Consider the following 26,534-nt stretch of genomic DNA (forward strand, 5'->3'; position numbering starts at 1 on the left):
TTGTTCACTTTGCCAAACCTACTCCTTTTGTGTCATCAGCATTTTGAGATGGTATTCTTATACCCAAGTCCATATCATCTATATATACGGAGAACAAAAATGACCCCAGCACGGACTCCTTCGGTACACAACTTCCAATCCTTCTCCAGCCTGAACACCACCCAATTACCGTAACATTTTTAAAAGCAAAATACTGTGGATGTTGGAGATCTGAAATAAAAACAAGATGCTGGTCAAACAGCATCTGTGGACAGAAGCAGAGTTAATGCTTCAGGTCGATGACTTTTCATCAGAATGGGCTAGGACCTGTCATTTCACTTGGGGATGGGAGTGGGGGAGGAGGAGGACAACTCCGGCCAAGACTGGGTTAGAGCTTTCCTTCCTCTGCTGGTTGTAAAAGTCCAATCTGAAATGAATTTGGGCAGTCTCAGTTGTGTTCTTAATGGACATTGGCCCACAACACAAAAACTGGCATTAAGTTGTAAATCTTAGTGAGCTATCAGACCATGCAAAGCAATGTTATGGGCTGGATACCCTCTCCGTCCAGCCAGTAGTTTTTTCTTTCTGGAGATCTGCATTTTTAGTCAGCTGTTGCGTTAGTCCGAATAAGTGATCCCTGTACCCAACGGAGCCTTATGGGAACCCTTGTTGGCGACACTACATACGGAGGCTTGATGTGTGCATCCTTACAGTTCAGAAAATCAAGCTTTTTCAAAAGAAATCCAAGAAAACATTTGAGTACATTTTTTTTTCTTCTATTAAAATGGGGTCAGTACTTTGAACAAGAAGTACCTCCCCAGACTTTCCTTCTTAAGCTATCAGGTTATAAATATAGCCAATGTAACCGTAAGTGTTTCTTTACATGCCAAATATATACTTTATAATCAGCATAAGCCAACTATGCTTGGCTTTGTTAGCACCCTCGCCTCAAAGTCAGAAAGTCACGGGACGCTTACCTTGTGTTTGTGGATGATCTTGCCAAGGAGTAGCACATATGTATGTATGATCTTTGGGGGACTCCAGGGCTGGGAACAGAAGCTATTGCTGGAGATGCTATGGCTATGATTGGGTAGGTTGGGGTGGAACCAACTGAGGGCAATCCCACTGAGCTGGATAATGGAAGAAAAGTGTTGGCGGATGATGGTGTGGTCGACTGTGTCGAAGGCTGTCGAGAGGTCAAGGAGGATGAAATGGGATAAGCTTGACACCATCCAGGACAAAGCAGCCCGCTTGATTGGCACCCCATTGACCACCCAAAACATTCACTCTCTTCACCGGCGCACCGTGGCCGCAGTGTGTACCATCCACAGGATGCACTGCAGCAACTCGCCAAGGCTTCTTCGACAGCACCTCCCAAATCCGCGACCTCTACTACCTTGAAGGACAAGGGCAGCAGGCACTTGGGAACAACAACACCTGCACGTTCCCCTCCAAGTCACACACCATCCCGACTTGGAACTATATCGCTGTTCCTTCATCGTCGCTGGGTCAAAATCCTGGAACTCCCTTCCTAACAGCATTGTGGGAGAACCTTCACCAAACGGACCGCAGCGGTTCAAGAAGGCGGCTCATCACCACGTTCTCAAGGGCAATTAGGGATGGGCAATAAATGCTGGCGTTGCCAGCGACGCCCACATCCCATGAACGAAATTTTAAAAAATGCACCACCGTCACAGTCACAAGGTGCCATTTGTAAAGATCCCGTGGCACTGTTAGAGGCGCAGGGTGTTTTCCTGGTGTCCTGACCAACCTTGACTCAACTAACACCACCAAAAAAAACAGATTAACGTGTCATTCATATAATTTGCTGTTTGCTGAATCTTGCTGTGCACAGTTGTTGCATGATTGTCTACGTAACGGTGATGCAATTCAAAAGTCATCAGTTGGTTGTCAAGCACTTTGAGACATCCTGAGGATATGATGAGGTGCAATTTAAATTCAATATCTTCTTGATTAATGGAAGCCTTGAGGAGATGGCCTTTTTATTTATATATCTATGATGAGGTGTAGTCTGTGTTAAGATGTTTTCCACTTGTCTTTTGCTTGGTTTGTTAAAATTTTGCCCTATAATCTTGATTTTTGAAAAATGGGGAACTGAGTGGTGGGTTTTTCATTGTGCCTCAGTTTTTCTATCATAGAGTTTTCTTTAAAGCACCATGGATCTCATTGACCACTCTTTGCATTTTCTGAAATCAAGTTATTGGTTGACCATCATGTTAGTTGGTGGAAAAACTAGGAATGTAGTACGATACAGGACCTCATACAGATGTGCAAAAAAAAGTTTAAATTATAATTTTGAAATGTATGTATTAAGGCTTTCTTCCTGTTGAAAAGTTAACCAAACTTTTTTCTCTATTATATCTTCATGCCATTATATTGAAGTAGCACATTTGCTTTACTTTTCTTTTATTTCAGTAAATAAAATTTCAGTAAAGACAGAAACAAATAATTATAGATGTGCAAAGCAAAAGGTTACATTAAAAATTGTGCAGACTTAACAGTTACATTTTTCATGTTTTGCTTTTTTTGCATAAACATTGCTTTATAGATTTGACTTCCTAGCATCAAGATGTAAATCTACCACTGTTCTAGGTGACAATTAAAGGACTATTAACTAGACAGCAGTCATATCAATTATGGTATATTTCATGTAATTTTTCTTAAATGACAACTTTTATGATGAATATTCTAGCTTAAGTAAAGCCGATTACACAGTGCACTACTCAGAATTCATAGTGCTGTCAAAGAGAAGACCGATTGACTTTAGATTTACATATTAATGAGGAGATTTGTTAACAGGGTGCTTGACTAAAAGAAAATAAAAGCATATTTATAGGGTTTGACATTTATAAATGGAGCTGATGTAGGAAAATGGAAATTAAACCTTTTAAGTTAATAAATTTGCAAGACTGATAAAATGAATATTTGTGTTTTCAAATTTTTGTAAATGTTACAAAAATACCATTGTTAAAGGGAAGGACTTAAGTTGAAAGGTGCATAAATCTACAGTGATGAATATGGCTCATTTTTTCAGAATTCCTATTTTAAATATATTGAGTATAAACAGCACAATGAAGGATTAAGAGAAAGTTTGAGAAAAATAAGATATATTTTGGTAGATTGCAGAATTATTTGTGCAAAAGGAACACTTGCATTGGAAGTGCTGCTAGCTTAAGAAAGTAGTGCCTAATGCTCTATAGTAATTGTAATAAAAGATTTTTTTAACTTGACAGATTCAGATCAGAAATGTGTCATCATAGAGATTGGGCATGCAGATTTTTTTCTTTGCGCAATACACAGCGAAATTGTAGAGTGTTAAAATTTTCTTGGACATAATAAGAAATCTTGCTTCAGGAATACTTGTTAAAATAGTCAGTAATGCATGCCAGAATTGAGATGATAAGCTACTTGAGGTCCGCTATCACGGTTTATGACATGAGTAAATGCTTGATCTGTTTCTGCCTTGTAACATGTTTTTGTCCATCTATTATCCTCTAAGTTATTCAAGAAAATACCTTAGAAGATGGATCCATTTTAGGAGTGGGTGTTTATTTTCAGCACCAGCTTTTATGATTGGGGTCTTCTAATTGTCAGTTGTGAGATACATCTTGTTCTGGAGACAAAATAAGGGAATTAACTATCGACTACACCAGGTATAATCTCCATATGCAGCTTCTTAAAAAAAAATGTACGGACCAAATCGCAAGTGAATTTTGAATCTCAAGGTTTCAGAAGATTGTCAGACATTAATTTTTGGGTGAAAATGAGAAATTTTAAAATCTGGGAATTGATTGGTAAAAACTTAAATCTGCAGTACTGTTAGAAACAACTGCAACAGGCTTTTGGGGGACCTAAGATTCTATAGGAAGTAGAAATGTCAGTGATGTAGATTGGGAGTTGTCTTAAGTTCATTAGCTGAGATGTTTTTGCAGCATGAGGTTAAGGGCAGATGCTTCAATTGTTGAATGGGTAATACCATAATCTGCCATTGAAATATGCCAAATAAACATGTGCATTTTAAATTAACTGCATTTTGAGCAGAGCTTTCATGTTGAATATGGGTTGGGTGAGCAGAACATGGCTGCGTGTACCCTTTTCTGATCAGCCCTTGGTATAGTGACAGATGCAGGAGCCTCAGTACTGTGTCTGTGTTCTGTTTCTTGACACTGACATCCTTTATTTTGATGTGCACAAAATTGAAGTGAAAGAGGGGATTAATTTTAACATACGTTTTTCTTTGTTATTGTGTCATTATTTAAACAATTGGTGCTGATATAGTTGAGGAACTAACTGTTTGGAATTACTGATGTGGGCAGTGACGCAGGGCTGACTTAACCAACAGCTGGAGCAACATGTCTGTTGAAGCACTCTGGTTTAATGACTGTCCCTTCAGCAGTTGATTCAGCTCCATTACACAATTTCAATAGATGTGTTTTTTAAAAAAAACAAGGATGCTTAACGTCCTTTGAATATTTTGACGCTTTTTTTAAAAAAAAGCACATAATTTGAGTATCAAGACAAGCTGTTTTCTAAATGAGTTGCATGGTACTTTGTCTCAATTTACCTAACAGATAATCAGAATTCAGTCAACAAGCTCTTTCTCCTTTTGTGTGAGGTTGAATGTTTAAGATTGGAGCTATGAAGCAAGAATTAGAGCACTGACATTGCCATTTCTAACATTTTGAATTATTCCAAAAACTCAAGTTTAGATTGTAGCAGCATGAAAATTCTTTGCAATTGTTAAATACTATGCTTACACCGGTACATAAGTTGTGAGCAAGGTTTGGAAGTCACAAAAATCTGCATGAAAGTATGACTTGTGTTGATGAAAGGAGCCCCTCCCTCTACAATCAATTCTTACAATGTTGCCTAGTGCAAACTGATTTAATTGATTGACTAAAGCCACGTTTAGACACCTTTCTTACGTATGGAACACTGGAGTTAGCATTCCACTCTGTTAGATTGATACTGCACTTATACTGATAAGTTTAATTCCCATTCAGAAACCTGATGTCAATGTATGTTTCCATTTTCAATGTTACAAGTGAATGCAATCTATACAGGTGTGTTTTGTAAATTTGTTTAAAGTTAAAAATGTTTAATGTCACCTGTTGTTGCCTTTGTCATCTCCAGACTCTACTATTACAATGTTCTCCTGGCCGGCCGGCTTTCATCCTCAGTAAACTTCAGCTCATTCCAAACTCTGCTGCCCTGTATTCTGTCGTGTAACAAGTTCTGCTCACTCATCACCCCTATGCTCACTGACCTATTGGCTCACAGTCCCGTAACTCCTCCAAGTTAAAATTCTCCTTAATATTTAAATCCCTTCATGGCTTTGCCCTTGCCGATCTCTCTAAACTAATTCAGCCTGACAGTACCCCCCCACTACCGCCTCTAGCCTCTTATGCAATTCCCCCTCCATTCACCCCCCAATTGTTGGCTGTGCCGTAGTTATCTAGGCCCTAAGTTCTGGAATTCCCTGCCTATTCTCTCTGCCTCTCCTGCTCCCTCTTAGCCATACAGAGTAACTTACATTGTTTCGCCTGTATAATTCGTCATTCTGGCTCTTAAAGCTGACTGTGCTTCGAGTCACCTCTCCAATATCTGCTTTGGCTCGGCATCCATTCTCGTCAGATTAGTCATCTGTGAAGTGCCTTGGGACTTTGTTTCTACATTGAAGGCGCTGTATAAATGTAAGTTGTTCAGAGTAGAGAAACTTGTGGCTAGTGATGTGTAAATCAGTGAGGATAGCGTGATGGGTGAACTTGGTAGATTAAATACACTGTGTATAAGTTTATGGTATTGCACAGTGGAAGATAAAGTGGGAGACATGCATGCTCTTTGAACTAACCAAGGGTGAAGCTGAAAAAGATTGATATGATAAACTTGGCACTTAACGTGTCCAGTTATTGTGGAGCAGCAATCAATGAAGAAAACAGAATCTTGAATTGTACAGGCAGAACAGTCGGATACAAGTCTGAGTATCATGCAGAAACTGTGCACTGCTTTGGTCAGAATGCATTTCTGAGTGCTGTTTGGTTTTGGTCAGAGGCAAAAAGGAGATATTGAAACCCTAGAAAGACTTCAAAGAAAAGCCATAAGGATGACTCCTAGTGTCTAAGGATTCAATTACAAGGAAAGATTAGATAAACTTAGGCTCTTGAGCCTTGAGAGGAGTCATTTGAATGGGAGCCTGGGGGTATACAAATTAGACTGCATTGAAAAGCTAAAAATTTTGAGTTCAATTTGGTCAACAGTAAATTCAGGGTTGATGACATGCAAACATAGGTCAAGACTTGGAATGAATTTCTAGTTGGAGTAATGGATAGAAAGGTAATGGTGATGATGGAATCCTTTGTGTGGGTGATGGAATGGGGTGGGAAGGGTAGGTATTCTAGATTGAATGAGTTAAGATGGGCAGAATGGCTGCCTTCAATTGTATTTACTTTGTGATTTTGTGAAGGAAACTGAATTAAATCTGCCCCTTAAATGGGTCTGAACACCTATGTTAATTTTCTACCTGCATTTTGGGCTATTTTAAAATAAGGTGAGATTTTAGGATAAGGCATCATACTGATGTACTCTCCAGCATTAAGTAGCAACTTTTCAGAGTGAGTGTCATGCATTTGAAGAAAAATATCTCTTCATCTTGGAGTAGATTCTGCTGTGAATTTAATTTTGTTTCAGGGTAGCATTAACACCCTGATGCAAAATCTCCAATTGGTAATCGATATTATCTCACAGATGGGTAATTCAATGCCTCCCATTACATGAAAGGACTTCAGGGAAACCCTCTGCAAAAACCCTGAGATCACATTCAGTTTGTCATTGATCCAAACTGAATCCAATCATGCATGGCTAATGCTATAAATGGGATATTATATACAGTTTTCACAGGGAGTACATTGAGTTTGTATTCCACTGACGTAGCTGCCTCCATGCTGCGAGCCAAGAATTGTAATTCGTATCAGATGATGATCCTGTCACAAAAACTGCATGTGTATATAGTTACAGACTAGATTAATGTTTTGTTTAAAAACTTCAAAGTAGAATTTAAAATGTGTTCACTTCACATTCAGTAATAACAGGCAACTGGGTATTTTTGGGATGTGGACGCACCATGGAGAGGTCCTTTTGCAATCTTGCCAAAGCGTGGTAGTTACATATAACTAGTTTTTTTTTACTGCATCACATTGCTTTTTTCTGCACATACTATATCATCTGTTTCTGGTCGCTCCACTTAATATTTAGAGAACACAAAAGCCTGCATAAAGGTATCACTTGTACTTGTGCAGTAGATTGTGTAATGACTGATTTTGTTATAGGGTTTTAATTGGCCTATTGAGAGCATGAATGGTTATTATTCAGTTGATGAGGTTAGAGAGGTTTACATGGTTAATTTCTTTTTCGACATTAGAGCAAGACTGCGATTATATGCGTGTGCCTTCCATTTTGGGAGGGTAGGGAGCAATTTCCCTGGTGTTCGTGTGCCCCCTTCGTGGTTTTTTTTCATCTTCGGTTTTCACCTCACCTTCCACACATGAAGGTAGTAACTCATGCTGAGGTAAGATTCAATGGCACCAGAGGCTTGTTAGTCTTTCTGAAATAGTATGAACAGTGAGTGTTTCCATTGTGAGCCAAGCTCCATCCTGCCTCATCCGATGTCCACATAAACACACTTTCAGCAGAGATTACCAAATGGAATTGGGAGTAGAATGTTGGTGATAGTGTACCCACCCCTTCCCAGCCCAGAGATGCTGATGCCAGTTGTAGTGCTCCCACTGCCACCTGGCTAACTCATCATGCACGATGGATTGAATCTATGACTTTTTGGTTAGTACGGCTCAATTCACAACACGTGGTGCATTTATCTAATAAGCCAATTGAGGACCCTACCACTGTGTTCAAATAGAATTAATGTTTTTATGATATTATTGTTCACAGCTAAAATGAATCTGTAACAATAGATTGTCATAAACTGGGAGTAATGTAGTTTGAGCATTTAGGCATGAGATTATGATTCGTCTGTTGAACTGGGAATCATACTCTTTTATTTAGTCAAAGAGCAGTACTCATGCATGCTTTTAAGCTATTGTAAACATGTATGTCAGAACTTTTTTAATGATTTGGATACTTGTTTCAATATTAAAGTTACCCGTTCATATGCTCAGTTGTGAAATTTTTAGTCGAGGTCTCATGGATGATCTCTGTGATACTCCATTAGTCACTAATGTCCAATTGGAACTACTAACTGATCATTATTAGCCAATTTATTGTTCAGTTTACTGTTTCCTCCTTTATCCCTTAAACATTTGGTTTAGCCACAAGTCTGATGTGAGACACTTTATCAAGTGCCTTCTGAAATTTGTGGTAATGAATCATACTTCAGTTCTGTGAACAACACTACACTGCTGTTTCACAGTGGAGATTTGGATTTGAATTCAGTCTATGAAAGTACTTTTTGCTGTTGTGAGGGACCTCATTAATGTGAAATTGTGCACTCTCTATCCAGTTCTTGGTGGTTGCAAGCCCCATAACAAAAGTATTCATAATTTATGCAAGAACTTCAGTGTAGAGGATGAGCAAAGGCTCTTTGGTCAATTGAAGCACTCCACCTTGTACCTCAACTTTCCCACCTGGGCATCCAACTGCATTTTTGAATCTCACTAATCTTTTTTGCCTCTTTGCATTCATTCAAATACAAATTGGATAAATTTCTTCTCGTAAAAAATATTTTGGGATACCGTCTATAAGTAATTTGAAATATATGGTAGGTTTAGCATACTTGGGAGGAACAGGTGACTTTGAACCTATGGATCCCAAAGCTTTGCACCACTGGGGGTTTTCCTGCCTCATGCCTGGGTTTGTTGTACACTAATTGATAGATTGACTGCCATGATTAGTCAACAACTCCATTATCGTATCATGCAACTACCAGGAAGGCAGAAGGAGAACTAGGTGGATCATGGTCTTTTTTCATCTAGCAGTTCTTATGTTCAACCATCCTGTGGGCAGATTATTCCCAACATATTTGTCAGATTGTGTCTGACAAACCTAATTGAGTTCTTGGAGGAGGTGACCGATATGTTGGATGGAGGGAAATGTAGTGGGTGTGGTGTACATAGACTTACAGAAAGCCTTTGACAAGATACGATGCAAGAGATGATTGAAGAGATTGGATGAGATTAAGGGCCCTGGGATTAGGGAGAGGACAGCAAATTGAATTTTTAAAATCTGGTTGCAAAGGAGGAAACAAAAAGTAGGATTTAAGAGCGCTTTCTCGAGTGTTTGTAAGTGGGCAACCGTGTCCTCAGGGTTCTGTTCTGTGACCGCTTCTGTTCACTGTGTACATCAATGATATGGAAATAGGGCTAGAGGGAGTGGTGTCCAAAATTTCAGACAATCCGAAAATAGTAGTGATAATTGAGAGGACCAAAGGAAGCTGCGAAGGGATAATTGATAAAATGGTGGAATGAGCAATAAGTGATAAATTGAATTCAATGTGAGTTAATGTGAGGTGGTACATTTTGGTTAAAAAAAAATGTAAGTACAAATTATATTTTGAATAGAAGAAAGCTGGGTAATGTGGAATTGCAGAGGGATTTGGTGTGTTAGGTTCACAAGCCATTAAAAGCAGTGCCTCAAGTGGATTAGGCCATAAAAAAGCAAATGGAATACTGGGTTTCATAGCAAAAGGTATAGAATATGAAGTTGAGATGTAATGTTGAATCTATATTAAACCTTAGTTGGAGTACTGTGTGCAGTTTTGGGCTCCATGCTATAGGAAGGATATTGAGGCAATTCAATGATTGAACCAAAGGCCATGTCAAATTGAAGAATTGGTGGTTCAAGCATCAGGGAATAAATCGATATGGGAACAGAATGGGCACATGGGATTAAGACCAGCGCTCACGTGGAGGATAAACCCCAATACGGATTGGTGGGCTGAACGTGTTGTAACTTCTATGTAGCTCTTTCACGGACAGTTGGCCAACCTGTGTGATCCGTGTATGACAGAGGTTCACCTTTTAGGTATCCATTACTGTAGACACTAGAATGTATAATAACTCAATTTTAACTACATAACAAAATCTAGGCATAGTAACTGAATGGTGACACCACATATTCTCTTGGACTTCAATAACAAAAGAAAGACGTACATTTTTATAGCACCTTTCATGACCTCAGTACATCACAAAGTGCTTTACAGCCAGTTAAGTACTTTTGAAGTGTAGTCACTGTCGTAATGTAGGAAACAGCAAAGGCTATGGGCCCCTACAACGTCCCGGCTGTAGTGTTGAAGACTTGTGCTCCAGAACTAGCTGCGCCTCTAGCCAAACTGTTCCAGTACAGCTACAACACTGGCATCTACCCGACAATGTGGAAAATTGCCCAGGTATGCCCTGTCCACAAAAAGCAGGACAAATCCAATCGGACCAATTACCGCCCCATCAGTCTACTCTCAATCATCAGCAAAGTGATGGAAGGTGTCGTCGACAGTGCTATCAAGCGGCACTTACTCACCAATAACCTGCTCACCAATGCTCAGTTTGGGTTCCTCCAGGACCACTCGGTGCCAGACCTCATTACAGCCTTGGTCCAAACATGGACAAAAGAGCTGAATTCCAGAGGTGAGGTGAGAGTGACTGCCCTTCACATCAAGGCAGCATTTGACTGGGTATGGCACCAAGGAGCCCTAGTTAAATTGAAGTCAATGGGAATCAGGGGGAAAACTCTCCAGTGGCTGGAGTCATACCTAGCAAAAAGGAAGATGGTAGTGGTTGTTGGAGGCCAATCATCTCAGCCCCAGGACATTGCTGCAGGAGTTCCTCAGGGCAGTGTCCCAGGCCCAACCATCTTCAGCTGCTTCATCAATGAACATCTCTCCATCAGGTCAGAAATGGGGATGTTCGCTGATGATTGCAGTGTTCAGTTCCATTCGCAACCCCTCAAATAATGAAGCAGTCTGAGCCTGCATGCAGCAAGACCTGGACAACATTTAGGCTTGGGCTCATAAGTGGCTAATAACATTCTGGCCAGACAATTGCCAGGCAATGACCATCTCCAACAAGAGACAGTCTAACCACCTCCCCTTGACATTCAACGGCATTACCATCGCCAAATCCCCCACCATCAACATCCTGGGGGTCACCATTGACCAGAAACTGAACTGGACCAGCCATATAAATAGTGTGGCCACAAGACCAGGTCAGAGGCTGGGTATTCTGCAGCGAGTGACTCACCTCCTGACTCCCCAAAGCCTTTCCACCATCTACAAGGCACAAGTCAGGAGTGTGATGGAATACTCTCCACTTGCTTGGATGAGTGCAGCTCCAATAACACTAAAGAAGCTCGACACCATCCAGGACAAAGCAGCCCGCTTGATTGGCACCCCTTTCACCACCCTAAACATTCACTCCCTTCACCACTGGTGCACTGTGGCTGCAGTGTGTACCATCCACAGGATGCACTGCAGCAACTCGCCAAGGCTTCTTCGACAGCACCTCCCAAACCCACGACCTCTACCACCTAGAAGGACAAGAGCAGCAGGCACATGTGAACAACACCACCTGCACGTTCCCCTCCAAGTCACACATCATCCCGACTTGGAAATATATCGCCGTTCCTTCATCGTTGCTGGGTCAAAATCCTGGAACTCCCTTCCTAACAGCACTGTGGGAGAACCTTCACCACACGGACTGCAGCGGCTCACCACCACCACCTTCTCGAGGGCAATTAGGGATGGGCAATAAATGCTGGCATCGCCAACAACGCCCACATCCCATGAACGAATATTTATAAAAAAAACGTGGCAGCCAATTTGTGGACAGCAAGGTTCTGCAAACAGCAATATGATACTGACCAGATGATTTTTAAGTGATGTTGGTTGAGGGATAAATATTGGCCAGGCCACCAGGGAAAATTCTGCTTTTCTTCCAAAAATTGTGTCGTGATCTTTTACATCCAGCTGAGGAGGAAGACGGGGTTTAACATCTCATCCGAAAGACGGCAACTCCGACAGTGCAGCACTCCCTTAGTCCTGCACTGAAGTGTCAGCCTAGATATAGTGCTCCAAGTCTCTGGAGTGGGACTTGAACCCACGACTTTCTGATTGAGGTGAGATTGCTATCACTGAGCCATGGTTCATACCATGACAAGAAGAGACTTGAACAGTAAAGTGGCATTCTTCTGAGTCACTCCCAGCATGCTAAGTTTGTGGCCTTGAGAAGCTAGGTCAACCAACCTTGGTTTGTGAAAAGTTCTTTGTCTGTGTTGTTTTGAAGTACCCAGTTCTTAGCATTGTCTTTTTGTTTAGCAAGAGTTCAACAAGATTGGTCAAAATTCAATTTTTAGGGCCATTTCCTTATAGTGCCAGAGGAATCAGTGAGAGTCCAGTTGAGATGATTTGGGAAGAGGATGTGGTAGATGGTGAAATTGGAGGCATGGTTTATTGTCTCCATCTGTTGGATAGGTTTTGGTTAGGACCATGATGTCAATAGACTTAGACCACCTTATGGACACTGAGTGCCATGCTTGTCATGGAGTGAACTTTCTGATGAGAGATACATAAGAGGACAGTGATTGATCTTTCACAACATGGGAGGACAATCGAAGAGGCAGAAATGACAGAAGATCTTGGGGTGATTAACCCCAGAAATGTACTGAGTAATGTTCTCCAGGAACTTAGGGTTGCTGCTCTCTCAGCCAGTGACGAATGCCACAGTGAACATGGTTGAGGATATATGGGAAGCTTTGTGGGCTTGTCCAGAAGGGATTCAAACATAGGATGACAAGAGATGATGCCTGTTGGGATTGGAGTTCAAGGGGCCTATGGTGAGCTAAGTTTGGGGGAGGGTGGGTATGTGTAGCAGAGGGTGTACACGGCAGAAAGAGAGGGACCCCAAGTCTTGGGACAGTAGCTGAAGTGTGCACGCATGTTAACACTGGGAAGAACTTGGGTTGCAAGAACAAATCAAAGAGAATGCTTGGTGTACTTCAGGATGTCCTTGGAGAGGAGGGGTTTCATAGCAGAAGAAACCAATTAGCTGAGAGTCCTCTCCTGCCTCGAGGGTTGAATTCTGGGATTAGTGTGATCAGAGAGTCGTTGCTTGGTTGGTCAAATATGAGGCTGCTACTGCTGCTCTGGTACATGTCAGAGTGTTTTGAGGCTTCTAGGAGGTTAGGCTGGCGGGTCGGGGGGACCTGGGAGTCTGGTAATTTGGATTGTAAGGCTATTGATGGTCAGTGAACCCGGGAGGTACAGTTGCTGGAGAGAATCTGCCAAGGGTGCATGAGGTGATCCTTGGAGTTTAACATGTACAGGGCTTCAGTCAGCATCTGCTGTGATATCAGTGTTGTGGTCTCTGGTTCAATGAGTAGTTTGTCAAGTTTATTGTGGGATTTGTTTCGCTTTGCACAATTTACCAACTATGACCAGAAGAGCTTCCTGTTTTTTTTGCCTTTGACTGACTCTGCATTTGGATTGGTTGGGGTAGTGATGGTTAGGCAAAATATGCAGATGGTAGATGCAGAGATGCAAACAATGGGAGCAAGTTGAATCTCCTTCTAGTCTGACATTATATCTCTAGTATTTCTTTTAAACAATCTTCTTATCCAGTCCCATGTTCTCCCTTGGATTCTTGTGGGCTTCAGTTTCATGTGGAAATTTGTCGAATGCTTTCTGAAAATCCAAGTTAAGTGTGTAGGGGTGTCCCTTTGTCCGCTTTACTTGTGATGTCTTCAGACAAATTGAGGATCTTTGTTCAGTGGGATCTGATCTCCGTTTAAATCAAAGCTGCTGTTTAGTTGCTGCATGTTGCCAAGGTGTTAGCCTTGGTTCAGTGGTAGCGCTCTCGCCTCTGAGTCAGTAGGTTGGTGGTTTCACATTCCACTCGAGATTTCATCACTTAATCTAGGCTGACACCTCAGTGCAGCACTGAGGGGTTGGAGTGCTGCACTGTTGGGGGTGCTGTTTTTTTGGATGAGATGTTAAACCGAGGCCCTATCTACCCTCTTAGGTGGACGTAAAAGATCCCATGGCATTATATGGAAGAAGAGCAGGGGAGTTCTCCTTGGCCAGTGTTTATCCCTCAACCAACATAGCTAAAACAGAAGCCTCGACTTCTCCAATGGTCTCCATGTCCCTCTGGTTCCAACCTCCACGAACTGCAGCTTGGGTACAAACTATGTCCTTAATCTCACAAAATACCTTCATTCCATCACCCCCACCCCCCACCATCCTTGGCAATCTCCACTGGTTCCCTGTACCCGAGTGAAATAACTTCAAGATCCTCACCTTCAAATCACTATAGAGCCTCGTACTATCCGACCTCGATGACTTCTTCCAGCTGTACACCCCACATGCACCGTCTACTCCTTTGACACTAGTTTCCTCCATGCTTCACCATTGACATCTGCTCTATCATCCACGATCCAACTGGAACTAGCTGGCTAGCCACTTATTCCCTAATTTTGTTTGTGAACTCAATTTTTCCAGAGACTGGCAATAACTGGTTTAAACCACTTTACAGCCTTAACATTTACATTTTCTGTTAATATTCAAATTTAACTTTGAGCATCTGTGAAATTCTTCATGTTACCAATTCCCACGTGGACTTCACCACTTGCTTCTTTTTACATTTCATTCTCGCACACTCAAAACTTCATTCTCCCATTGCCCAAGTTCCACTGGCTCCCTGTGCCTTATTACTCTCCCCTCAATATCCGTAAACTTATTCTCTGATAGACAAAGTACCTCCCTATTGGCTTCATTCTTATAACAAATGTAATTGTCCACAATCACGTTATTGAATCTCCAGCTTTTATAGCTTCCCTTTTCTTCATAGCTTGTTCCATTTGGCTGCAGTGGAAGCTAAGAATGAAACACGCAGGCAATCATGGTACAGTTGAAAAGTGTATGTTACCAATAAGAATCTATGGTGTTACATGCAATTAAAGGATGCTCTCCAATTAAATGTTACTGATGGTTCAAATTTGCATTGCCCCATAAAATTATTTTTGTAGACTGGAAATTTTTTAAAAATTGCTTTATTAAAATGAGCATGCCATTTAACCTAATTTCTGAGGAGCACTTGTACAGCAGCAGTGAGATTCTCTGATTTTGCCCCCCCCCCCCCAGGTTATGTGCTCAGGACACATGTCCACTTTCAAACTAACCAAATCAAATTGATGCAAAAGTGTTGGAGCTGGCAGAAGCAGAGTGAGGATAGTTTCATCCCATTAGTGTCGCTGGGTTCCAGAAATTAAAGGACAAGGTGCACAAACACAATGTGCTACCCCTTGCTCTCCAGTTTTGACTTTCAGAATTTTAACATCATTGACTTTATGCAGTCATCTGTGTCGTGCAACCTGCTGCTGAAATCTTTCCTTGATAAGATGAAGATCTTGAGTTTGATCTAACCATCTAATGAAATCTAACCATCTGAATGAAATCTTGATTGCTTCCATTATCTCTGAGAATGAGACTCCAGTTGCTTTGTTATTTTCCTCATTTTCCCAATTGGAGGTCTTTGCACCAGGCACCATCCATGGCCAAGAGGATGTGCATATTGTCTGATCCCATGAAAATGGGCTGCTGGGAATGTGCCCCAAATTGGTTCTATGATTTTCCTTAAAGTTTTCTCTTCCTGTGAGGAAGTACTTGGCTTCTGTTTGTATTTTCTCACTATAATGCGACTGAGATTAGTAACTTAGCAGATGTAGAATTCTGGTCACGCACATTGTGTAATCTGTGGCAGATTCTGTGCTGGACTAAGCTGAATGATTTGCCCTTTGCAGAAAAGGTATTGTGACAAATTCTAAAATTTAAAAATAAAAGTTGGTGCAGTCCTTATCTTCTGTGACCACATTGACTGGAATATGTACTAAATGCCATTTATAAACCATAGTTGATGCATTTAGGGGTGTGACATCGATAATGGAAAGCAACTCACAAGTACAATAATTCCTTTTGAAAATTGAACAGGGTACTGTGGATAGACTCCGAATTTCAGAACCCTGGTTTTAATGGTGTCCATCTTGCAATCATGCAGTATTAAGCTATCATGTTGACATTGCTCCTTGATGCTAGTTCCTAGTCCTGTAATCGAAAGGGTTGTAGAGCTGCAAAATTAATATGTAGAAACATTATGCTGAAGGTTAAATTGTGATGATGAATTGAAAAAGGCTTGTATTTTCCCCCCACTGAAGATATGTTTTTAAAAATTTAGTTAACAGCTATGCTCAAGAATTTCAGCTCTTAGTGAGTTAATATTTCTACCAATTCACATCTTGCCTCTAATTGAAGGTTATTTACGTTTATGTACAGCAGTAAAGTGCAGCTTGTTGTTGAGTGGCTTTACTCAGTGGAGTTGATGGCTTGCTGTCATCGCCATGGACAGCTAATGCACTTAACAGCACTGCCAGAGTCTGTTGTTGTGAAAATAGGGTAATTTTAGGTTGTGTGCTGTATGGAGCTCTTGATGGGACTGATTTAGGCCTGCTTTTTCTTCACTTAGTGGTAGTCAATTTATTTATTGTGCTTTTGACAGAAAAGGCAATTGGTTCTGTGACTTGAGTGCTTTTTAAAAAAAACATCCTTTGCAATGTTTCAGATGAGTGTGTTTGTTTTAGTATTTGCCTGCACATTTTACTGTGGGCTGCTGCCATTTTTTCAAAAGAGTAATTTAGTTATCAGTTGAAACTAGTGTCGTATACCTGCAACATGGGTAAAAGTAGCTCTACCCAGTTAGAATTGAAAAAAAATTAGCTTCTATGAATGCAAGTCCTTAATGGAGCCTAAAATAATTGGGTGGTTTGGATTTCATGCATGATCTTGAAATGAATACTTTAGTATTATGGAAAGTTTCACATTTACTACAAATACAGAAAAAATATCTAAAATATTAAGTGTATTATGATCAGCATAACTTGAAGCTTTCAAATTTACAGATTATACACTATTCGGTGTGGACTGTAATCTACTTCAAAAAAAACATTAGTGTTAAACTAGCAATGCAATGAATATGGTATCAAATTACATACAAGTAATTCATTCTTTTCACCAAGGTGTATCTAACAGACAGGAATTGTGTACTGGACATTGAAATAATACCATAGAAGTTTACAGCACAAAAGGCGTGTATTCAGCCATTGTGCCTGTTGACTTTTTTTCTTGGTTATTATGGTTGCAATTTCAAAGTAGATTATATCTGTCACATAAAAGATGTCGAAGGATCCATAAACCTTATAGAAATATTGCAAATTTTTTAGTTTCAATTAATGATTTCTTTCCTTTCAGGAGGAGTTGCTGGATGCAAACAACGAGAAAGCTTTCTATGATTCTGATGAACAGAACAAAAATGGTGATGCTGCTACTAAAACACCGTATGTGATGGACCCAGATCATCGACTGCTCCTCCGGAACACCAAACCTTTACTACAGAGCAGGAATGCTGCTGTATGCATCATAATGCCTTATTACCTTAATTGTTATAATCAGTAAATCTATGTCTTTTTTTATGTACACAACCAATAAGGAAAGGAAAATAGCACAGATGGTAATGTGCCTTCCTTCCAGCCAGATCGCTTCTAGGTGATATCCAGTGGCTTCATGTCACTAATGCCTCATTAGACTAGCAGTGAAAGTGGCGCAAGTGTGATTATACTGACTGATAGCGTTACTGTTGCATTAGGGTTAAGGCAGATCCATGCACACACAAACACGTGCATGGTGTTCTTGTTATCAGCCTTCAACTCCAATTGACTAGACGTGATGGTATAGTTAGTTCTTTTCAGCCATTGAAATGAAGTAGTAGCGGGGCGAGGCTGCCTGACGTTTTAACAAATTTGCTAATTTAAATAAGAAAAGCCGTACACTGTTTGCAGTATGTGCATTGCCACCTGTTCAATAGGTTTCTCATCGACAGCTGTATTGCCAGAATGGTACTGTAGGACTTGCATCGGAGTGATTTCAAAAGACTGCTCTGATGTGACACTGGAGCATCCGGCTCACCAGTTGCTGCTCAGTGAATTTTATTTGTTTGCATTTGGCCTGTTAGTTGGGCATCACCCTATTGATGAGGCACTGCATTTCATTGAAGGGGAAAGTAATGTATAATACAGTGGCTGCACTTTTTTGGCCAGTTGAAAAGCAGGTGAATGACTGACTGAATTGCAGAGAAATTGGTAATACAGACTGCTGCACACTTATAACTAAAGGCAGCTGTGTATTGATTAGAAGCTCTTCTAATCAAATGTTTGATATTAATAATAGTTCTTAGAAAGTATGAATAAATTGCAAAACACTGCAATTTGGATTGGACGAATGACCAGAAATCTCCTTTACAGGTTCCTAAAAACACCATTAAGTGAAAATGTTTTAATTTTTGTCTTGATGCAGATTTAAGCTGTAATGCTTGTCAGACTACTTGAATGGAGTAAAGAAAATTCCACATTTTATTTCATGAAATTTATTGCAGTTTCTAAAGAGCAAAATTAGCGTTGGAGTGCAAATGAACTAAGCTCTGTTTATGATCCAAAAGCTGTTGAAGATCAGGGGGCACTTGTTGAAGAGGAGGAGCTAATTCTTCTGCTATCCTGTCTAAAAGTACTCCCTCTACCAACACCATCAAAAACAGATTAACATAACAGCAACGTGCTTTCATTTAACACTTTTAACATAGAAAAGCGTCCCGGTGCGCTTCAGAGACGTAAAAGGATAAAAATAGACACTGAGCCGAAGAAGGAGATATTAGGAGTGGTGATCAAAGGGGTAGACTTTAAGGATGGTATTGAAGGAGAAGAGAGGGGTGTAGGGAATTCCAGAGAATGGAGCTTTGGTGGTTGACGGCCAATGATGTGGCGAAGGGATGGGGTAAGTTCAAAAGAAGGGAGACAATGGAATGTAATGTTGAAGGGGAGGGTGGGGTTTGTAGCCCTGGAGGAGATTAGTGAGATGGGGGGGAAGTGAGGCTGTGAAGAGATTGGAACATAAATAATGAGAATTGTATATTGGAGGAGTCAGCAAGGACTGAGCTGATGATTCAGTGGGACATGGTATGGAAGGGGATACAGGCAGCAGAGTTTTTGATGAGCTGAAGTTTACGGAGGGTGGAGAATGGGAGGATGGTCAAGAGAACATTTTAATAGCTGAGTCTGAAGGTGACAAAGGCATGGCTGAGGGGTTTACATAGCAAATTGACTGAGGTAGAGGTTGGGGTAGAGGCAACAAGCTGCCCTTCCTTGCTAAATCCTCAAACCTGTTTCCTTGCTGACTTCTGTTCAATTTCCTTCAGTCAGGTTTCTACCCTATCCACATCACTGAGACTACCCTGGTCATTTGCCATCATCCTTTTTGACTTGAACCACGGTGCATTATCCTCTCTGTGGAATTCAACATGATCGCATACTCTACCTTCTTCCACAGTATCCCCTTTGTGGCCCAGCACTGAGGCATTGCCGTTGCTTCATAGGCAACTACCTGTGCTGTCATAGTTAGCATATTTCCTATAATGGCTTCTCCTCCCACCCCTGCACAGTCCCCTTGCAAGTACTCCAAAGCTTCATCTTTGGCTCCTCTTATCCTTTGTCTACTTGCTGCCCCTCAGTAACATTAACAGTAGGCATTAGGTTCAGTTTCCATTGATAGGGTGTTCTCTTTGAGCTCCATCTCTCTGCTGCCAGCACCCACAACTCCATGACCACCACTGTGCTGTCTGATGTTGTCATTGATGAGCCAGAATTTTCTCCAATTTAATATTGGCAAGACCAAAGACAACTTATTCGGCTCCTACCAAAAACTCGATACCCTAATCCTCAATTCTATCCTCCTCTGCTGCTCTTCAGATTGAACCCAATGGTATGGAGCTTTTGTGTCCAACTTGATCCTGAGCTAAGCTTCAAATCCCTTATCCTACCCATCTCTGCAACATTACCTTTCACATTGACCGCGCTACCACTGAGAACCTCACCACACCTTTGTCATCTCCAAGCTTAACTACTCTGGCACCCTAACCACTGACCTCTGGAGCTCCAAACTCATCCAAAACTCGGGTCTTCCGTCATATCCTACAACATACCCCCTCACCACAGCATCCATGTCCGACCAAGCCTAATTGGGTTCCCCTGTCACATTGCATTGAATTCAAAGCTCTTGGCCTCATTTACAAATACCTCCAAGGCCTTGTCCTGCCTAATTTTTGCCATCTCTTCTAGCACTATGTGCAAATTCATGCTCTCTGGTCTACTCACTCTGGCCTCTTGTTCAACTGCACGTTCAATGGTAGATCCTTCAGCCTATATTCTGAAACACTCTTCCTCAACCCTTCTTGTCTAGTGTGTCTCCCCATTTGCAAAAATCTCCTAAATCTCATTGACCATGGCTTTGGTCATCTCCACATCTCTATTGCAAATGCTCAACATTAGTCTTTTTTTCCTCTGAGTGTGTTAGGGCATTTACATCATATCACAATTGAGACAAAACCTTCCCCATCTGATGACCTCACATACATGTGCATGACCTCACATGCACACTTCTTGTTGCTGGTGATAGTTAATAACTGGGCATTAAAAATTCCCTGTTAAGAGATCCTTTTTTTTTCCTTCAGGTGGTAATGGGGGTTGCTCAGCTTTACTGGCACCTTGCACCAAAGATAGAGGTCAACATTGTTGCTAAGTCTTTGATTCGATTGCTTCGAAGCCAAAGGTAAGTTACTTGCTTAAATCTACTTGCAGGAATGTTGCCCACCTTTTAGAGTGTCGAGAGTTTCATTTATTTGAAACTAACAGACTAAGGCTGATGACAAACACATATTGTGAAAATAGATTGTTGGCTTCAATGTATAAATATCTGCAGCTTTCAAGATCTGAGTTTTTGGTTCAAGCGTTTTCTGCAGTCCTGTGCAGGTGACTTAACTCATGCCTCTTCTGGTTAAGACTGCGTAGTTGAGCCATACAGATCAGGATTTTCCCAGGTTCAGTCCCTAGTGTTTGCTGAGTTAACTAATCTCAGTTGGAGTGGTGATAAGGTTGCAAGAAATGGAGATATATTTGCCCTTCTAGACTCCATTCTAGAAATGTCCATTAGTGGATGTCAGGTGAGGACAGGATCGAGCTAGTTTGTGGTAGCCCCCACGTTGATTGAGTGGTATCTGGGGTGGAGTTCAGTTTAATTGAATATTTTTTACTTCTGTTTGTATCCCCGAGCAGCTTCATTCACTTTAATGGGGGCTGGCACTTTGGACTCATCTGGGACTGATTTGAAGTAGCCAGACCCAGGAAACCCTCTTCTGCCAGAGTATATTTCACACTCAAGTGATACTGATCGTTCTGGGGTTGGGTGGCTCAAGATTGACTCCAGGCCAGTCTGAAGTGTCATCTCTCCATTTGAAGTGAATGCGGCTGCTGGAGTATGCAAATGCCCATCGTTTATCTATCATTTGAGCAGCTCTGAAAGAAAGTGAAGGGGCAAATAATCTGCCTCTGCAACTATCCAAAGATGGAGCTATTTATATTCCACAATACTTCTCTTTAGAAGAGAGCTGAGGGAGCACCACACTTTGAAAAATAAATATATTTTCTCCTCCTCTCCCCTAGGCTTTCTCTAAGTATCTATGCTCCCAATTGCCTGAACGTTTTATTGGCTGATGAGCAATTACTGTTGTTCAGTAACTCTGACCTTGTTTCTCTTTGATCTGCAGGGAAGTGCAGTACATTGTTCTGCAGAACATTGCCACAATGACTATACAAAAAAAGGTATATTTACATCAGTTTTGATGTGGACAAAGTTATAAATTAAGGATATGTCACATATTTTACTATTATTCAAAGAGGTTTCTTAAAAATGACAAATAATTTTCTTCCTCAGGGGATGTTTGAGCCATATTTGAAAAGCTTTTATGTTCGATCAACTGATCCAACACAGATAAAAATTTTGAAGGTACAGTATTATGTTTGTGTAATTTACTCTGCCATTTTTGTAACTGCTACATCACCTTGCTTAAAACATACAATTAGAATGGAAGTGAGTATGTGGACAATAAACCTAGTCAATTTGTTTCAACTGAAAGGAAAACAGTGCAGCAATTGTTTCCTGGCTTGAGTTGCAGACAAGTCTTTTGGTTGATGCTTAAATCATGCTGACAAAGTACAGTTATTATAGTACATATATAGTGTAATGTTAAATATAAATTGAATAGTTGAAAAATCTAGCTGTAGTCTTTGTCTTTTGCATCATTTGCTGGGCCCAGTGCAGTCTAATCTATGAATTCACAGATGGGTCTGTTTTACTTTATGTAAAAACACAGACCTGTTTTTCTGGCATTGAACTCATTCAGTCCAGAGTTGATCTAATTTTTTGTGTGCCATGCAGTTTTCACACAGGGTGCACAGTTCTCCTTCACACATCCCTTTTAAGCAGTTAAATGCAGTATTTAAAATGCCTCCTGGGTGGTGCTAGCTGAGTCAGTTTTCCAGCTTGTACTTTTCAACGGGAGCACTTACAAGTGCAGATGGTGTTCCATAAAGCAGCTGTCAGTACAAACTTAAACACCTGATGTGATTTGGTTTAGATCCATTAATCTAAGAACATAAAATGCAAAGATAGAAAAGGCCATTTGGCTCATCAAGCTTGGTCATTGAGCAGAACTTGTGTAATCTTACCCTATTGTGGACTCCAGGCCACCTGTTTAATTTCCTGGAGAAAGTTCTGTAAAAACTCAGATTTCTCCCAAAGGTAATCAAGCAGAACTCCAGAATGTTCACCCATCCCCACATTTTCATTACGTTGTACAATGCCATTTTGAATGTAGGGTAATACCCAAAATTGCATACAGTATTCCTAATGTGACTTCCTGTAAAAGTTTGAATAAAATATTTCAACTTAATCATCTGCCTTTGAGATGTATTTTAGTATTGGATGAACTTTGGTAAGTTTTGCTTTGATTAGAAACTTTCTGTGAATGATCAGTAATTCCGCCTAAATCCTTTTCCCTTCCTAATTATGACTGTTATGTACACACACTGTTTCCTGTTGCAGTGTGCATGAAACTGGCTAACATAAAAATCTATCTACAATTCCTGAGCCGATCTGCTCAATTTGTACAAAATATTTTGAACATTGTTTATCTCCTTTATATTAATCACCTGCCATTCAGTTTCATGTTGTTAACAAGTTTTATACTAAAAGTAGTATTGCCTTTCGGTTGTTCACCAGTACTATGAACATCAGGGACCTACTGCAGCTCTTTGCGGCACTCTGGTCACTATTCTCCCCCCTGCACACACCGCCCACCCACCCCCCCCCCCCCCCCCCCCCAAACTGACAGCTTCAACCTAGGCTTTTAAGGAAGTCGGTAAGCGAATTAGAAGAAAAACAAATTAACTTCTGCACTTTCATTTACTACTTTAAACGTTCTGTCATTTCTGTTCTTTTGACTGAGTATTTGTGATTTTTGCACTTTGTATTTATGGTCATTTATGGCCACAGCTCTTTGTGTTACAATTCTCTGGAGAGATTAAGATATTTTATTATTGTGTACAGCTTGAGATCCTGACAAATCTGACCAGCGAAACCAACATCTCTATCGTCTTACGAGAGTTTCAGGTAGGTACACTAACAGTCATTGTTTCTTCTCACCAAACTCTTTAACAATATTTTGTCAGTGATATGGGTCGTAAATACAATGTGCAGAATGCTCATTATTTAGGTGTAGAATGCTTATTATTTACGTAACTTTCTTGAATCCATACTGTCTGATTCAACAGAGAAATTGTAACAGTGACAGGCAAATGAGTTAACATAAAAATGTTTCTTCTGTCTGTCACATCTCCTTCACCCATGTACCATTCCCTAGTGAATGGGCAAGACGAGTGATCTGTTCTCAGGACTCTACAAGTGTTGCTCTTGAAGTGGCTAGAAAATGGTGTGTAAAAATGGCATGGATCCATAATCCTAGAATTTTGGCAGGGCAGGGTTAAACAAGGTTAAGTGTCACACCTCTGCTCATTGTGCCTCCATAGATGGTCTCAGAACAGGAAATTGCAGGTGAGACCACATCTTGCCACTTGGTGGCACAGTGTATCAATGCATTTGTATTGTCTTACTCAGTTATCTACCTTTTGGTTATTTCTAATACTGTATTTCACATGATCTCTTAGTACATTACAAATTAAAGCATCTAAATTAGTATATAGAAGTTAATGATTGAGTAGGACATTGAATTTCAAAAGCCTTGCACTTCACAAATGACATTTTTTGGGAGAGGTACAGCACACTGATAACGTCAATCAGATTAACTTGATTTTTCTTTTCCTTCCTCTCCATACTCAGACCTATGTGAAAAGTCAGGACAAACAATTTGCTGCAGCCACAATTCAGGCAATTGGAAGATGTGCCACCAATATTTCTGAAGTTACAGATACATGTCTTAATGGCTTGGTATATCTGCTGTCTAACAGAGATGGTAAAACATGTTTCTTTTCTCATTTTTTACTGCATTTTACAGTTGGTTTTAAAAAAAAAACCATCTCATTCTTTTGAATGAATCATTAATTATACATTTTGGAAAGGGGTGCTTTTTTTAATTAAAAATAATGAGCTGGACCATTTTCCAATACAGTGCTACTGTGACCTGATTTTATTTTTAGCTGATTTTAATCAAAGGAAAATGTTAGCTGGTTATTCTCAAGTTAGGGTAACTGGTGTCTCCCGTAGGCGGACCTGCATCCCTTAAGATCAGGAGTTTACTTTTGCTACTCAACATCGTGACGTACGATAGCGTAACCCATCAGGTTTAACAAGGAGATGCCTTTGATAAATGAACTGGATATCCTAATCCTTGCATGTATCCTTATGTGCTTCTCCAATCTTCTGAAAAGTGAACCAATAAACCCTTGAGTGGGATGAGGCCTAATGTGAATCGTTAAGCTGCTTTATTTTACAGATAATCAGTGAATGTGCAGAGTAACAGTTAAAACAAATTTCACCTTGCTTTAACTCATTAGTTTTACCTTGTTTTAAAGAAAATAATAAACTACGCTAACACTATCCTAATTAGTGGCCATCTTTTGGTCGGCCTTCTCGCTTCATCAGACTGAGGTTTCATAAAAATACATACAAGTTACAAATCTGAAACAGGCCATTCGGCCCAACCAGTCTGTGTTCGTGTTTACCCTCCACATGAGCAAGGTTTCAGCCTTGACTCAGTGGTTGCAGTCTCGCCTCAGAAGGCATTGGGTTTAAGTCCCAGAGACTTGGGCATATCATCTAGGCTGACACCTCACTGCAGTACTGAGGGACTGCTGCACTGTCAGAGGTGCCATCATTTGGATGACACGTTAATCCGAGGCCCTGTCTGCCCTCTTAGGTTGACGTTTAAGATCCCATGGCATTATTCGAAGAAGAGCGGGGGCTTTTTCACTTGTGTCTCAACCAATATTTATCCTTCAACCAACATCGCTAAGGTGGTGAATGGTGCTATATAAATGCAAGTTCTTTCTTTCAATTACATTTACTCACCCTGTTCCCATATCCCTTCAGTGTTTTTTTCCTTCATCCATCTGTGCAATTTAATCTTGAATGTTGACATTTCTGCCTCAACCATTAACCTTGGAAGTGAATTCCACAACCTCACAACCCTGTGTAAAGCATGTAAGATATCTATCATCCCTCATTTTTGACCCCGCCACTACTGAAAACATTCTACTTCTATCCACCACGTCCGGTCCTTTCAAAATTTTAAACACTTATATCATATCGTCCTTAATCTGTGTTGTTCTAACGAAAAAACACTCTATCATTACTTCTTGGCTTTTATATTCTGTACCTCTTCACATAAAATCTAGAATTCCATTCACTTTATTTTTACAGCCTTATCAACCTGAGGTGCTGCTCTGAATGTCCTGTGAATTTGTAACCCCAAATCCCTCTACTCTTCCACTGCACTGAGCCAATCAGAGGAAAATCATTTTTTTTGTTGTACTAAAATGCATCAGCTCACACTGACATTAAATTCCATCTGCAGCTTCCTTTGGTCTTCTAAAGAATTAATTATACCTCTTATTTTGGTATCATCTGGACCTGGTCAGCTTCATTTTGGTCATCAGGCCTAGGCCCTTCCTCCTTTGGGAATTTTTTTTCCAACTGACCCCCCAATACTTTTTTTTTGTCCTCCCTGGACAGAAATCAGGCAGTTTTTTCCACCTGACTCCTCCTCTGCCTAGCAATTGGCTAGCAGAATTGCCAATTAAACTAATTACCTCCCTCCCCAGAGTGGATCACTACCAAACAACCCCCATGCTGTGTGCACAAAAATACAGTTTCTCCCACCATCTCGTGTGACTGCCTACTGGTAACACCTGAAATGAGCTGATGAACCCCCTATTGCCCCAGATCTTTGAGTGGCAGGCTCGTGAATATACCAAACTCTTATTTATCTAGGTGGCGCCAGCCTTTTCCTATGTTTAAAAACAATCAGGAGGAGGCTGCATCTAGGCACATTAACCCTGAACGTCCTGAACCTGAATTCATATTGGAA

At 40.6% G+C, this 26,534-nt stretch overlaps 1 protein-coding gene across 3 annotated transcripts in view; it reads left to right on the forward strand.

Moving 5' to 3' along the window:
• ap3b1a (adaptor related protein complex 3 subunit beta 1a) overlaps positions 1-26,534 on the forward strand; it is a 240,440-nt gene that overhangs the window by 86,762 nt on the left and 127,144 nt on the right. For all 3 annotated transcript variants that reach the window (XM_067982676.1, XM_067982678.1, XM_067982677.1), the window contains exons 8-13: positions 17,300-17,458; positions 20,607-20,704; positions 21,699-21,753; positions 21,866-21,937; positions 23,540-23,602; positions 24,329-24,461. In XM_067982676.1, coding sequence (XP_067838777.1) covers positions 17,300-17,458; positions 20,607-20,704; positions 21,699-21,753; positions 21,866-21,937; positions 23,540-23,602; positions 24,329-24,461 — 580 coding nt within the window. The remainder of the gene's footprint in view (positions 1-17,299; positions 17,459-20,606; positions 20,705-21,698; positions 21,754-21,865; positions 21,938-23,539; positions 23,603-24,328; positions 24,462-26,534) is intronic.

This window comes from Heptranchias perlo, chromosome 4 (genome assembly GCF_035084215.1).
Source record: "Heptranchias perlo isolate sHepPer1 chromosome 4, sHepPer1.hap1, whole genome shotgun sequence".
In the NCBI taxonomy this organism is placed as follows: domain Eukaryota; kingdom Metazoa; phylum Chordata; class Chondrichthyes; order Hexanchiformes; family Hexanchidae; genus Heptranchias; species Heptranchias perlo.